This window comes from Microtus ochrogaster, chromosome 7 (assembly GCF_000317375.1).
Source record: "Microtus ochrogaster isolate Prairie Vole_2 chromosome 7, MicOch1.0, whole genome shotgun sequence".
Classification (NCBI taxonomy): Eukaryota; Metazoa; Chordata; class Mammalia; order Rodentia; family Cricetidae; genus Microtus; species Microtus ochrogaster.
The window spans coordinates 35,637,693-35,653,120 of NC_022014.1; the positions used below are offsets into that span (position 1 = coordinate 35,637,693).

The following is a 15,428-nucleotide window of genomic DNA, read 5'->3' on the forward strand; positions in this document are numbered from 1 at the left end:
CTGAGTCAGCAATACAAGCCTTGGAATGTCTGAGCTTCACCACACATCTCCCTCCTGCAGGCATCTAACTTCCAATAATTCTAGGGACGGCGCCAGTTCCCTTGGGGGCTACCCCTGTCAATAACTGGATTCTTACTTTGCAGCCCTCTGTCGTCATCTGGTTAAAGAGCCTATTAAAGGAAGACTGGTAAAGTCACTCCTGTGGTTTCTGTCTGCTGTCAGGACACAAACACCCATGCAGTTGAGCCTTCAGCAGCTACAATTGCCCCACCCCAAAAGTGTTGGGGTTGTCTACCCACAGCCCGCTTTCCGATATGGTCCCTGTCTGCCAACCTACATCTAAACAGGAACAAGGGCAAGTTTTAAGGACATGCTGTATTGTAGCAGATGGAGTGTAACCGTTGTACATTCTCAGGGGATGGCTTCAGGGCTCCTTGCTGGCCTGCAGTAAACCATAGGGGATCTTCCTCATCGCAGGCCTCCTGGAGAAGATGATCTTGTTGTAGTTGGACGTGGGACCCTCTCTGGCTTCCATCTGTGATTGTGTAGGTTCCGGAAGGAGTGTGGAACTCATGTTTGTGGCAGAGCAAGGTTCCCACGTGGATTGCCTGGACTCGGACAGGGCATCCTTAAGCATGAGCTCTGAGGACTTGGATGACTTCTTCCTCTTCAGATGCATGAAACTAGGTTTACTCAGCCTTGTGGGTTTGAAGGTCTCCTCATAAGAATGAATGCACTCCAGGTCCCGGGCCCTGCTTTTGTCAATGAGGCGCCTTACTGCTGGAGAGGTGTACGTGACATAGGCTGGCCAGGGGTTGTGGTTTTCAAGCAGTGTCACGGGGAGTCCGAGTTTTTCTGTGAGTTCCACTAGAAAAGAAATACGGTGGTTTAGAAGCACTTGCACACTCAGCAATGCCTCAAAGAACTGCAGGGGTCTGGGATCACAGTTTGAAGCCTCCCCCCGCTTTATGGAGTGGGAATAAAACCCAACCTAAAGGTAATAGACAGAATGGTATTCTACTGACTATATGGATTAAAGAACAGCACAATACTACTAAAGAGAGAGACTTTGATTAAACTGGCTTACTTTCAAATGTTTTTATCCAATTGTTTGTTTAAGTCCCAAATTCTAGTGTCCTCAACTAAATGTCTGCTTAGAAAGCTATTGAAGAGCCAGGCAGCGGTGGCACACACCTTTAATCCCAGCACTAGGGAGGCAGAGATAGGCGGATCTCTGTGAGTCCAAGACCAGCCTGGTCTACGAGAGCTGGCTACAGAACAGACTCCAAAACCCTGTCTTGAAAAACAAAAACAAAACAAAACAAAAAAGCAAGTTGTTGAAGGACTGTTATCTAGTGACCCCTGAGTGTTCACAGGAGGTTCATTCCAGGGCCCCCCACAGTTTTCAAACTCTGTGTGTGTTTAAGCTCCTTATTGCAAAATGATGTGTGCTGGACATGGAGATGAACACTAGTGAAATCAACACTCAGGAGGCAGAGGCAGGTGGATCATAAGTGTAAGGACACACTGAGCTACATAGACCATCTCTATTTTTTTTTCAGTAGAAAAAGCAAGATGCAGTATTTGTGTAGAACCAGCATAGTTCTTTCGTACTTTGAAATTACCTCTAGAAAACAAAAACACTAACACAATCAGTGCTCTGTGAGTGGTTATCAGACTGCACTATGTAAAAGACAATGCTTTGGATGCACCATTAATTGAGTCTTTGGATGCACTATTAATTGAGTTCAAGCACTTATACTACCCAGATACGTACCATCAAGGATGTGTTACGGCTTGGAAGAATATACCTTAGGAGACTAGAGTTTGCTGGTAGAATGCTCGCCTCGCATGCATGAGGCCCATGTTTGAGACCCAGCACTGCAAAAAGAGAAATTTTAGCTGGGTGTGGCAACTTGGGCTTATAACCCCTAAACTTAGTAGAGACAGGAAGATCAGGAGTTTGAGGCCAACCTGAGCTACACGAGAAACTGCCAAAACAAAACAAGACAAGACAAGAACGAAAAAGAACAGAAACAAGAGCAAATTAGGTTTAGGATTCAGAGCATCGGCCTGCTCTACTTGAACAAGTGTCTCACTCTTTCTGAGCTCTGGCTGCCTCAGCAGCAGCATCGACTTATCTGAGGGAGACCCCTTTCCAAAGGCTTCCCTTGCAGGTTCACAATAACTTGAGCCAAATACTCAGCAGTTCCTTTGGTAGGCAGCAATCACTAACGGGCCGCTGTTACCTTCCAGCTGTGTCTCTGGGTATAAACTGCATTTCATCCTTATTGCATCTTTTTGTTGTGGTTGTTGTTGTTAATTTTTTTTTTTTTTTTGGAGACAAGATTTCTCCATGTAGCTTTGGAGCCTGTAGACCAGGCTGACCTCGAACTCACAGAGATCCGTCTGCCTCTGCCTCCCGAGTGCTGGGATTAGAGGCGCGAGACACCACAGCCTGGCCTTTCTGCATCTTATAATGTAGGCATCCTCCCTATTTTAACAAAGGATGAAACTGAGGCTGCTAATTTTGTACAGCTCACTAATGGTAGGGTCTGAACTCAACGGTAACACGGTCCTCCGTGAAACTGCTGCCCAGAAGTTCTGATGCTTGAGACCATGGTGGGAGCTTTGCTGAGACTTCTACCCACCCGTTTGCTAGGTCCTTAGCCGGTACCGAGTTATGGGCACAACAGGCCTTCCTTCTCACATCGTGGTTGCACTACGTGTACCAGAAATGACAAAACACCTCCCCTGCATCTGCCGCTGCCCCCATTTTTCCTGGTGGTGAATCCTTTCCCTGGTTTTACAGCCTTAGGTCATTTCAGTGGGAGTTTGTGAGGCAGAAGAATTAAGTTCATCTTGCCATCTCTAACCTGCGTTCAGAGAAGCAAACAAACATGGTAATTGGTATTAGTCAAGAGAAAAAGTTCCCAGCCCTTGTGTTACTCTCCATGATTGCCAGTTACCTGGAACTATTAAGCAGAAAAGTCCAGGAATAAATAATTCACTGATTTTTTTATAAGACGATGTTATAATTTTATTACTAGTTACTACTGCTCGTTTTACTGAGTCTACTTTATAAGCCTCATCATGGATACTCACACATAGAAGATGACATAGTAGATACAGGGTTTAGTGCTATACGCTGTTTCAATCACTCATAGGTGTTTTGGGACACATCCCCTAGGGAACAGAAAATACTGTACACAGTTATTACCATATGGCCTTGGGGAACATGGAGAAGCTGGAGTTGGGGAACAGATCTGTCAACAAGGAGTGTACTGCAAAGAGTTCCATATCTCTGCTGTGGTCATGTATCCCCCCAGCCCGAAGAACACACCTGACATGGTCTTTCACTAAGAAAGACCTATGGAGGCTCCAAGTACAGATGTAGCTGTCGCCTCCTCCCCAGTCGCTCCTTGTATCCTCAAAGCAAAAGCAAATATCTTGCAGGTTGGACATTAATTTGAATATAGCAAAAACAAAGCAAGCAGCAGTCACAAGCGTCTGCTAAATGTCATATTTTCTACCAGCTCAAGAGCCGACCCCCTCTGCCCATCCCCTGACTCCTGTTATTCTTCTGCTCCGGTTCTCTCCCATTGTTAGAGTTTTCTTTCTATCACAGATCCAAATGGCTTTGGGAAAATGTGAATGCCAGGGCCTCCCAACGTTGACCAGTGATCGATAGCCACCCCGAGGATCCTAAGTCCCCGTGGTCTGCCCCTTTGGGGAGAGTTGGGTGGGTCCCAAGGCCTGCTAGTGTGGCCTTGCTCCAGCTTCTTAGATTGCATGACCCGTTCTTCAGGAGTCCTGATTTCAGATCCCCTGGCTTTTCAGTCTGTGCACTGGGCAGTCCTGGAGAGTCCAGGTCTTATTCCTACAAGTAAGGCAGGGGCACAGCCCCACCCACTAACTTGCGCTTCCCAGCCTGCATCTGGGTCACAAGTGGCTGAGATGGTCAGGAAGCTGCCAGGAGACTCCTAGAGGAGCCCCAAGGAGGGGCGAAAATCAGAATAATACTCTGTGTGTCCACGAAGACGGAAGAGCTGGTGGGCACCATGGTCAGTGGTTCTCAACCTCACAGGTCCGTCCACCTGGAGAGCTTGTCCAAGCAAGCAGATGCTGGAGACGGAATCAGGCCCTCACACTAGCATGGCGAACACTTTGGTGGCTAAGTCATCGCTCCTCTGCTCCAAGATTTCATAATTTATTACTCAGCTTTTCCATCTCTCTGGCCCTTAAGCATTTGAAAGGGTCATGGAGCCTGTCAGCCCTCACCTGCCAAAGTCCCATAAAAACATGCTGCAGAGGAGTTTTAATGAGTTCCCAGGAGATGTCAGTGTGACTGGGCACCAAAGCCTGAGAACTCTGGACCGAGGGTCAGTGCTTCCCAAATCTAACAATTCCTAGAATAACCCGCAGAGCCTGCGGCTGTGCCTTCCTCCCAGATGCTCCAATCCAATGGATCTGCTGAGAGTCTCTGAGAATTTGCTTCCACAGATAACTCCGAAGGATGACGATGCTCTCGATGTATGACCACGCTGAGTGCTGCCCTGTCTGTGCCCAGCACGAGTAATTAGTGCCACCTCTGTCTGCTGCAACAGAAGTGAGCTGTGGTCCTGCCACCTCGTTCACACGTGGGCCACCCACCTCTGACACAGAAAGGCTCCATGTCTGCACACCTTTTGTTCCCCCCAATCAGGGAACTATTTATGGGATTTGAATATGTCATTAACAGAAACTAAGTTCTGATGTTTCCATAAAATATGCTATCCATAAATTTCAACATTTTATTCAAAACACCTACAAATGATAGCATCCTGGAGATTTGTTCAAATTAGAAAGAAAAAAGAAGAAGACAAAAGCCAAGACCTTTTAGATCCAGGTCTTGTAGGGTTCTCCTGTGAGTTTCAGCAGCAATATTCCACAACAAGGCATTTAGAAATATAATATCAATATAGTTTTCGGGGGCTACAGAACAAACACTGCTCAAATTGTCCTCTAACCTAGAAAGAGATACTTGGGATAATTTTAAAGTAAAATTTAAGGCATCTTAGTTCTCTAAGACCAACACCAGGTTCTCAAACACTAAGGTCATCCATTTCAAGTTTTCTCAAACAGAGAGCATCCAGGAGGCCACCGCGCTCTTGCCTGCCACCTTCAGTGAGAGAGGACTCAACTTAGCACACGTGTTTGTAGAGCTGTTAGAATTTGTGCCACACACACACACAGTGCCTGATGGGGGAAACACACTGGGAGATGATAATATTTAGGGGACTGGGAATAACTCCTTTCGCCCTTGCTTCTAAATTCCTGATTAACAAATCTGAAGCAATCATGGAGCCTGGTTCCCAGTGGGCTCTGCTCTAGCACCACCGTGCTGTGTGTAACCTGGCCCCTCGCACGCTGTCTCACTGAGCTTCGGTGCCATAACACGGAGTGGCTGTTGGACCACGCCACCAGACAGTAGGTTTTCCTCATACCTGCCGCAACAGGGACTGGGAAAGCTTGAGAAAACCAATGACCGAGATGCTCTCAAAATGCATGGAGAGGGCTTGTTTGTTGAAAATAACAAGAGATAAATAGTTGACATAAGTCTGGAGACAAGCTGTGGCCTTTCATAATTTCCTTCAAGTCCAGCACAAAGGTTCTATTTTGTCTTCCTGTAGACGAATTGCAAAGCCACAGGCCCCAGACAGAAACAGCATTGATGGGAGGGGTGGGAGGCCATGCTGAAGTAGCTTTCTTTTTGCTCCCACAGACACCAAGGTCTGTGTTCAAGCAACCGGGTGCCCGAGGCGAGCGCTCCCCAGTCCCCACTCAACTTCTCATCACAACAGATTTAGAATCTAGTCTGTCCAAGGGTGGCGCTGCCCTGGAATGTGGCATAACTGTGGCAGGGATTATGTTCCTTGAATTGTTAGGGATCCTGATGTTTCTTACAAAATGAAAACAGCAGTGAGTCCCTGTCCTGCTTCTCTTAGGGACTGTCTTAGTCATGGTTTCTGTTGCTGCAATGAAACACCATAACCGAAAAGCAAAGAGGGAAGGAGAGGGTTTATTTGGCTTACACTTCCATATCACTGGTCATCATTGAAGGAACTCAGGTCAGGAATTCAAACAGGGCAGGAACATGGAGGCAGGAGCTGATGCAGAGGCCATGGAGAGGTGCTGCTTACTGGCGTGTTCCCCATGGCTTGCTCAACCTGCTTTCTTATGGAACCCAGGACCACCAGCCCAGGGGTGGCCCCACCCACCATGGGCTGGGTCCTCTCCCATCAGTCACTAATTGAGAAAATGCCTTCCTGTTGGGTCTTGTGGAGGCATCTTCTCAGTTGAGGCTCCCTGCTTCCAGACGATGCTAGCTTGTGTCAGGTTGACCTAAAACGGGCCGGCACAGGGAGACCTAGCTGTCTTAAGGAGATGTCTGGATGGGTAGTAAAGTGCTTTAACCCAGCACAATTCACATTTTGTTGTGCATTGGGAGTACTGCAGATCTTTAAAACCATGGTGCTGGCTCTCTTTCCCAACCTTGCGGTGTGCCAGGAATGAGAGGCAAAGCAGGAATCAAAGCTTCACTGTAGGGCAAAAGGCCTTGGGGAAGGTAGGTAAATGGAGGCTGGATTTGGTCAGTGTGCTATTGTATGTTTGTATTAAATATGCTATGGAGCCCCATTATTATGCACAAATAATGTGTGTGCATCTATTACATACAAACCAAAACATTTTAAGAGAGTCAGCTTTAACTGTAAACTTGGTACAGCCTGGAGATGAAAGGAAAACCCTCCAACTGGCCTGGGGGAAAGGATGGAGTAGGTGTTGTCCTGACTGTCATGGGGGCCCCAGCCCCCCGAGAGCAGTGTCATCACTAGAAGGTGGTCTTGGACTGGTTTAGAAAGCTAGCTCAGCATGACCGTGTGAGCCAGCCAGCAAGCACTCCTCTGTGCCTCCTGCTTCCCTCCATGATGGACGTGCAAGCCAAATCAAGACTTTTGCTCTTGGTCAGAGTCTTTTCTCACAGCAACAGTGATGCGGTGAACACCAGGTGATTCCAGCACACAGTACGGCTTATGACTGGATGCTCGTGAATCTGTCCCCCCAGACACTGGCAATTTGTTAAGGTGATATTAACTACCTAGAGACAGGACACAGGACCAGAAGATTGTCTACAACACCAGCTTTCCTTCTGTGTTCACTTGCTATGTGCTGTATCTTTGAAACAGTTACTGGGACCATGGGGCATTTCCACAACCACATTACAGTGGTAGAAAGACTTATACCAAAAGCAGAAGCAAGTCAGTGGCTGAACAGCACTGCAAACGAGGGACCAGCAGTGTGGATGGGATCCTCCAAAACTGATGACCTCACTCTGACTGCCGCAAGCTGTGCCCTTATCTCAGGAAACCATCTCCCAAAAGGATTTTGTGGTTCCAGGCAGGATTAATGGGTTAGTACATTGATACAAGTCAGCTCACTCAGGCTTTTTGCCTGATGCTGTAAGACAGTGTAGGCTCAAGAGTGAGGCGCTAGCTTCATTTGATGGTGCCTAAATCGTGTCCCATAGGATGCAAGAATCTCTCGAGATGCTAATAGGCGCTGTTTAAGAAGAGGGGAAAGTCCAGGACAAGGGCCACCCATACAGTCATATAGGTCATTTAGCCTGAGAGCCACCATTAATAGGATCCATTTTGTACAAGGTTGCAGGCATATTGCCAACCAAATTTGTTTAAACACCACAGAATTTCTCAGGGCTTGTTATGTGCTGACTTGTTTCGCAGCCTTTCAAGAGGCAGAGTGAACAGGTATGATAATTTCCTTTGACTTGTCCATCATACATGTATTAGTCAGAGAATCTCATGGAACTAGGAATCAATGAAACATTCGTGCAGATTTTTAAACAAGGTCCTTCCACAGCCTTTGGGACTGCACACCTCAGAGAATGCGACAGTGTAGGGGCACGGAAGGGTGAAGATGCAAGGCACAGCTGGTTCTGTCCTTACTGTAGCCTTCTGAAATCCTCCTCAGGGTGCCACAAAACTATCCAGATGTAGACAGCAGGCCAGCATGAGGGCTCGGTGTTTCTCTGAATGGCCTCATGTCTCCATGTCTCTCTTTCCCGCTGTTGTCTGCATGCTTATCTTGTTGGGCTCACCCCCCCCCCCCCCGCTCTTCCCCAGGGAATCGTCCTTCTCTGGAGGAGACTTGCATTCTCTCCTGGTGCAAAGGCTCATCTCCTCTCTGCACTTTGTCTTCCTCGGCTGTCCATTTCCTTCCCGGCCCTGCTTCTTTTTCTGCTGTCCAGCCACTCCCCACTTACTTTTGGCAGAGGAAGAAGCTGTCATTAAGAGTAGAAGTGTCTTGGAAAGTTGACCTCTGAAGTATACCAGGACGGAAACCAGCTCAGGGCAGCACGTGCAAGCATTTGGGGGGGTGGGAGGGAGCGAGCCAGAGGGACCTTTGGGGAGCCCACCGTGCTCTACTGAACAGAATGAGGGCCTTCACAGGGTGCCTGCATTTCACACCTGGAGGAATAGTGAGTGCCTTATCCTTATCCTTATCCTTATCACCACTCTCCCTGCTTTCTTACCCGTTATCCCTGTCCCATGAACACCCCCTTTCAGCTCCATGGGCTCTGGAGGAGGGGAATACAGGAGAGTCGCTAGATAGCTGAGGAGCACCACAAACCCTAGAACTACAAAGACAGAGGCATGCGGGGAGGGGACAAGTTGGTCTTTCAGGAAAGAAGAACGTTATGTGTCCCTCTCCCTGTGTGACAGACAGTGCACGGCCACCTTCTCTTCCTCACCGCTGCCTCTCTCAACATACACTCTCAAGAAGAGAAGCAAGGCCTTACTGCACTCTCTTAAGGATTAACTTGCAAATGGCAGGCCACTTTGATAGTGCTAAGTTCTGACACGAACCAGGCCTCTTTGGGGGAAACCAAGGATCGCCACTCCATCTGGGGTGTTGCCGTGCCAGACTGATCAGTGCTGCCCATCTTCTAACACCAGCCTGTTATTACGGGATCCCCCCTTCCGTGTGTGGGAGGAGCCATGCTTCTGGCTAATAGGATGTGCAGTACATATGTGCTCTAAGGATTACTGTCATAACTTTCAGGTGCTTGTTTTCCAAGCATGGAAGCAGTCTGTGCACCTGCAGACATACGGTGTTTATTCGCTCCCTGTAGCTACAATGCACTGCAAACCCGGTGCTGAGCAGCATGGGTCCAGAACCATAGTGCATTTGTGTGTTCACCCCTCTCGTTCTGGTTTTCGCCCTTCTCAACGTCCAGGATCCGCAAAGCAGATTTCCCGTACTCACAAGAGATCAAACAAGACTAATAGATGCCATCCATGTCATCAGAAAAAAAGAGCAGAGAAAGTCTGGAACATAAGTCTAAACATATCCCATCTGCAGCCAGATTGAGCAGACGAAGACAGGGCAAGCTGCTCGCAGGCCTGTGAAGAAGACAGAGCCCCTTGGATGCAGAAGGGAGGAATGGAAAGAGGGATCAGGAAGGAACACGGATTCTGCTGAATCGCAAAGGGCCAGGAGAGTGATGGCAGATCTCGGTCTTAATGACAGTCCTGGCGTTTCCCTCTTCTCTGCTCAGGACACATTCCTCCCACAGGCAGCCACTGCTGTCTCCAAATGGTCTGCTTTCTGCGCATGACTTATCAGGATGCTTCAACCAGTTCAGCATCATAATTCATGTGCAAACACTCCCCAAATTCCCTTCCGCAAGAAGTGCTGAGCGGTGCACCGCTCTCAGGAACAACCACAAACATGAATATTACATCTATTCAAGAACTACTCCATCTAACACACTGTTCCTTTTGAAAGATCTAATATGAAGACCCATTAGGCTCAAAGCACACGTGGGCTGTGTTATCTACACACTGAGCTCCAACTTAAGAATAAATTTCTAGAACAAACCAAACAGGCACGAAGGAGCCTTTCTGCCTTTTCCTGCATGGACACTGAGGGTAGACTTGTACATTAATCAGCTAGTCAAATAGGAAAGAGATGGAGAAACAAGCCTAACAGCCCATACCCAGGAAATCAAACATGAAAAGACTTAGGAAATCTGTGCCCAGAGACCCCCTTACTGCTGACAGCTGCCTCCTGAGCAACGGAGCTCTGAAAATGCATGGCCGCACAATGACTAATCAATCAGAAAGAGGAAGTCCTGCTCCCACTGAAACAATGGGGCATTGTGAACCTAGAGAACACACGGGGAAACAGCCAGCATTTCCCAAGGCTGATCTCGACCTCCTCTCAGATACTTGGAGCTTAGGAATGGAAGGCCAGGAACCCAGACTCTGAAGAGAGTGACTGGCACTTGAGACTCTTCTAGAAGCAAAGAATGAAGGTAAACACTCACTCCTGTAAGATTTCGTTATTCTTTTGTTATTGGCAGCTGGGTCCCAGTTCATGCCAGAATGTGATAAAAGACTATTTCGCCACATGCGCACAACTCTCAGGTCACAGGTGCCTCCAAATTATGATTGATTCAAATTCCCAGTTGTCGGGGGTGAAGGGCCCCCAGGTGAACAACAACCCGAATTGTCATAATGAAAACTGACGAGTCTGCACATTGTCACAAACGCCTTCCGTGCATACCCGGCAATAACTGTCTCCCTAACAACCTAGAGAGAAGAAATTAAACCAAAGGATGTTGGAGCACTTGACTAGGAAGGCAGCTCAGATCGGGAACTTGAGCATTGTGCAAACTGGGAAGATGGAAGTCTGTGGGGTTCAAAGCTCTGTGCAAACGCTGCCTGGTAATAGAGCTCCTTATTTCCTTCCACCTGTGAACTGCCACCATGGTCACTAGAAAACTGTGACCAGGAAGTAGACCAAATTGTCAGCCCCTTAGAAAGCAATTTGATTCATGTACCATGGGGAAGATGGCTATCTCTTTGTATATGTTTCCCAAATTTAAGTATACATTTTGTCAAAGGCATTTGTATGTGTTCTTTTTTTTTTTTTTTTTTTTTTTTTTTTTTTTTTTGGTTTTTCGAGACAGGGTTTCTCTGCGGTTTTGGAGCCTGTCCTGGAACTAGCTCTGTAGACCAGGCTGGTCTCGAACTCGCAGAGATCCGCCTGCCTCTGCCTCCTGAGTGCTGGGATTAAAGGCGTGCGCCACCAACGCCCGGCTGTATGTGTTCTTATAATAGACATTATTTATCAGCATTATATTTATCAAGCTTGAATGATCTATTTTTGAAATCTCACTCTCATCCCACCCATCCTGACATAGATCCTTTTGAGCCTATCCCTTTCAGCAGCCATTATATTGCCTTTGTTTGCAGTGTTAAAAATTCCTCATAATTATTTTAGAGGCTACTCAAGAATCCATCTAAGGAAAGAATCATTATCAGCGATGCCTCTGTTGGGGATTTTAAGGTGTTTCCAGTTCTAGCCACTAGAAGTGATGAGCAATGTCTTTTTTATAGAGTATTTTTTATTTTTTATGATTTATTTATCTTCATTTTACGTGCATTGGTGTGAAGGTGTCAGGTGCCCTGGAACTGAAGTTACAGACAGTTGTGAGCTGCCATGTGGGTGCTGGGAATTGAACCCGGGTCCTCTGGAAGAGCAGTCAGTGCTCTTAACCGCTGAGCCATTTCTCCAGCTCCAAGAATGTCTTTTAAATCAGAATTCAAACAGCTTTCTGACTTTTGTGAGGTTCTGCCCAGTTAATGCTGCCTGCTCAAGGTTTCTCCTCGGCAAAGATTTCCACACGCCCAAAGGCACTTCACCTCCACTGTGAGGTGAGCTCCTCCCTTATATTCATGGACAGAAGCAAACTGGTGAGATGCTTGCCTGGTGGACTCTAGGGCTCTGAATCACCAGCTCCAGGTCTCCTCATCAACGCAGTGCAGCCCAGAACAAGAATAAGAACAGGAAACATGATGAACTCTGTGACCACCACTGAAGCAAAGCAGAGGCCTCAGGGAGGATCTTCATGCTGGAGGACTGTATGGCAAAAGCCCCCAGGTGTCATTCCTGTCACAGAAGCTTTAAAGAAAGAGCTGGGAAGAATCCATCCACCTGGTGACTCAGGCCTATAAACCCAGCTACTCAGGAAGCTAAGGCAGGAGGGTTACAACTTCAATGCCAGCCTAGCAACTAAGGAAGACATTGGGTCTAAATAAAAAAGGATTTGGATGATGGTGGGGCACGCCTTTAATCCCAGCACTCGGGAGGCAGAGGCAGGTGGATCTCTGTGAGTTCGAGACCAGCCTGGTCTACAGAGCTAGTTCCAGGACAGGCTCCAAAGCCACAGAGAAACCCTGTCTCGAAAAACCAAAAAAAAAAAAAAAAAAAAGGATTTGGAAAGTGAAAACTTCATTACATCTCAGGGATTCTAGCTCGTAAAGGTTATATTCTCTGCCAAGCATACATAGAGAACTATATTCAAAGCCTGGTACCAAGAAATAAACAGAGAAAAATCAAAATAAACAAAAGCAGCCCAAGAGACCGCTCGTGTAGCTGTGTCTACTGTGGACAGAGAGGCTGCAGATGGAGGGGATGCATCCATGAGGTAAACAGGAAAGCTGGATGTTTCCCGATATGATGGAAGAAAAGCAGCAGGACCAATGAGAAAGTATGAGAGCTCAAGCTGCGGGAGCAGCGTGGAGCCCACCAGAGCCGTCTCCAAACCACTGGGTGCTAAGCTCCCCAGCATACAGAAGTCCCGTTTGGCAACAAGCCAGGTGACGGCTTCCAGGCCAAAGAACCATGGAAAGCAAACCAAAGCCACAGCGGGCACAAGCTGTTCAACGACAAGGCCACCAGCATCACGTGTTCCCATGGAAACAGAGGCCAGCCCAGAACTGTCACACAAAATGCATGTCCCAGAGGCCCTTAATGAAGCTTCTGAGTCTTTGAGAAATTATCACTTAAGTTATAGTTAGTGGAATAAACCAGTGTCAAAATGACATGGTAGGGTTCTACTCTGTGGTGTTTGAAAGCCTAGCCCATGGAAACAGTTGTCAAGGGCCGTGGGGAGAGGAAAGTGGAGGTTCATTGGCAGCAAAGTTTCAGTTATATGAAGGGAGTAAACTCTAGAGATCTGCTGGGTGTGTTGTACCCACAGCGAACACAGCGTTTGCTCCCTTACGTTTTTGAGGGCAGATCTCACATTTCAATAAAAGGGCACAAGGAAGCTCTGATGGGTGTGTGCCTTTCCTACAGTGAGGCTATCGCAGGTGCATGCATACGTCCAAACTCAAGTTGTAAACTCAAGCAAATATAAACTTTGATATATCCATCATAGCTCGTAAAGATGCTCTCAAAAAGGAAATCGCCAAATTCTGTTCCATATTGTCTATGGAGAAAGCAGAGAAGTACAGGGAAGTTTGTGACGTTTATCCTCCAGCATACACTAGGCGAGGGTACCACAGAAGCGAGAACATGGATGTGGCCTCAGAAGTGAATAAGGAAAGTGCATCAGGGACTGGGGAGGAGGCTTAGTCGGTAAAGGTTGTTTTGCAAGCACAAGGAGAGTGTGATCTCCAAGACCCGTGTGAAAAAGCTGAGTATAGAGGTAGAGCCTCTCTGGACAGCAGCCTAGTTTCCTGTTCTGGGTCAGCAAGGGACTGATACAAAATAATCTACTGACAGTAGCTGAGACTGACCTCCGACCTCCACACACATGCCCACATGTACGTGCACAGTCACACATGTGCACATGCCTGCACACATGAACACACACACAAAGGCTAAATCATGATCTGATCACACTGGCGACTGTAATCTCTTTTGCTATGTTCACTGGGCAATCTTCTGGAGAACGACATTTTAATAATTCATAGATATAAGTACATTGTGAATTGTTATATTGGGATACTGAATTATCAACCATTTTCCTTTGAAATGAGCTTGGTCAGGATTAACCACTTTGCCAAAGCCTTATCACTCCATGTCTTCAGTACCACTAATGCCTTAAAAATGACCAAAGTACATTCCTCTGACCAGTCTCTTCTCAGAGTAGATTCTAATCCCTATTGCTTGTTTGTTGTAGAACGAGTGGGCTCCCTTGTTTATCCCAGCTGCCTGGCTAGGTTAATCCCCAAAATAACCACATGGAAATTGTATTAATTAAATTATTGCCTGGCCCATTAGCTCTAGGCTCTTACTGGCTAACTCTCACATCTTGATTAACCCATTTCTATTAAATCTGTGTATCACCACGTGACTGTGGCTTACCGGCAAGATTCTAACCTACATCCATCTCAGGCCGGAGATTCATGGTGTCTGCCACACTGTGCTTCTTCCTAGCACTCTGTTCTGTCTCCTCCACCCACCTAAGGGCTGCCCTATCTAAAGGCCAAGGCAGTCTCTTTATTCAATCAATGAGAGCAACACACAAACAGAAGACCCTCCTACACCACTTGTTGAACAAGCTCCTCCCTGTGCTGTTGCATTTCCGCAAACCGAACCTGTCGGGAACCCAGGTCCTTGTCTGTTGTCTCGCTGTACTTCTGAAAACACCCCCTCTGTCTCCAGGACAGTTTCTGTTGAGGGCATGTCCATCCTTCCTGCTCCCCCAAGTGGAAACTGAAACTAAACTCCTCCTCCTCTCTTGTACCTCAATTTCAGGATCTGTGCCCCAAACATGTCTTCTTCCTTCACTCTCTTTCTGGTTTGTTCTCCACTTGAAAGCTACACGTGGAAGCCTTCATCAAATCTGTGCTCATGATTCATCGAGTGCCAAGCACTCAACAGGTAGGACACTTCCTAAGCCTGGAAGGAAATGAGCAAGATCTAATTATGTCACACTCCTCTTTGAAACTCACGATGCACTGCCTAAAATATAAAAGGCAATGTTCCTAGCTTTGGAAGACCAAACTCTTCAACACTGCATCCCAGCAAAGTAGCCCCATTTTTGTTAATTTTATGTCAATTTGGCACAAAGCTAATCATTTGGGAAAAGGAAGCCTCAGTTGAAACAAATACCTTCAGAAGTCTGGTCTATAGGCAGTTTTGCCTGTGGGGTATTTTCTTGGTTAATGATTGATGTGGGAGGGACCAATCTATTGTGGGTGGTATCAGCCCTGGGAAGATGATCCTGGATTGAGCAAGCAAGCCATGGGGAGCAAACCAGTAATCAGCATTCTTCCGTGGCCTCTGCTTCAGTTCCTGCCTCCAGGTTCCTGGTCTGACTTCCCTTGATGAAGGACTATAGTCTTTAAGATAAAATAAACCCTTTCCTCTCCAAGTTGCTTTTGGTCACAGTGTTTTAGCTCAACAATCAAATCCCCAAGACAATCCTCATCTTGGCTTCTACAGCCATAAGTCTGCCCTGCACACACACAATACACATGTACATGCACACATGCATCTTCAAAAAGCTGAATATATGCATTTGAACATATACATGTACACAAAATAGGTACAGACTTGTGATCATGTAT

At 46.9% G+C, this 15,428-nt stretch overlaps 1 protein-coding gene across 1 annotated transcript in view; it reads right to left on the reverse strand.

The window, feature by feature from the left end:
- Window positions 1–424: 424 nt before the first annotated feature.
- The window catches only part of Cdrt4 (CMT1A duplicated region transcript 4), a 32,883-nt gene continuing 17,879 nt past the window's right edge, over window positions 425–15,428 (reverse strand). The window contains exon 2 of the mRNA XM_005349876.2: window positions 425–867. Coding sequence (XP_005349933.1) covers window positions 425–867 — 443 coding nt within the window. The remainder of the gene's footprint in view (window positions 868–15,428) is intronic.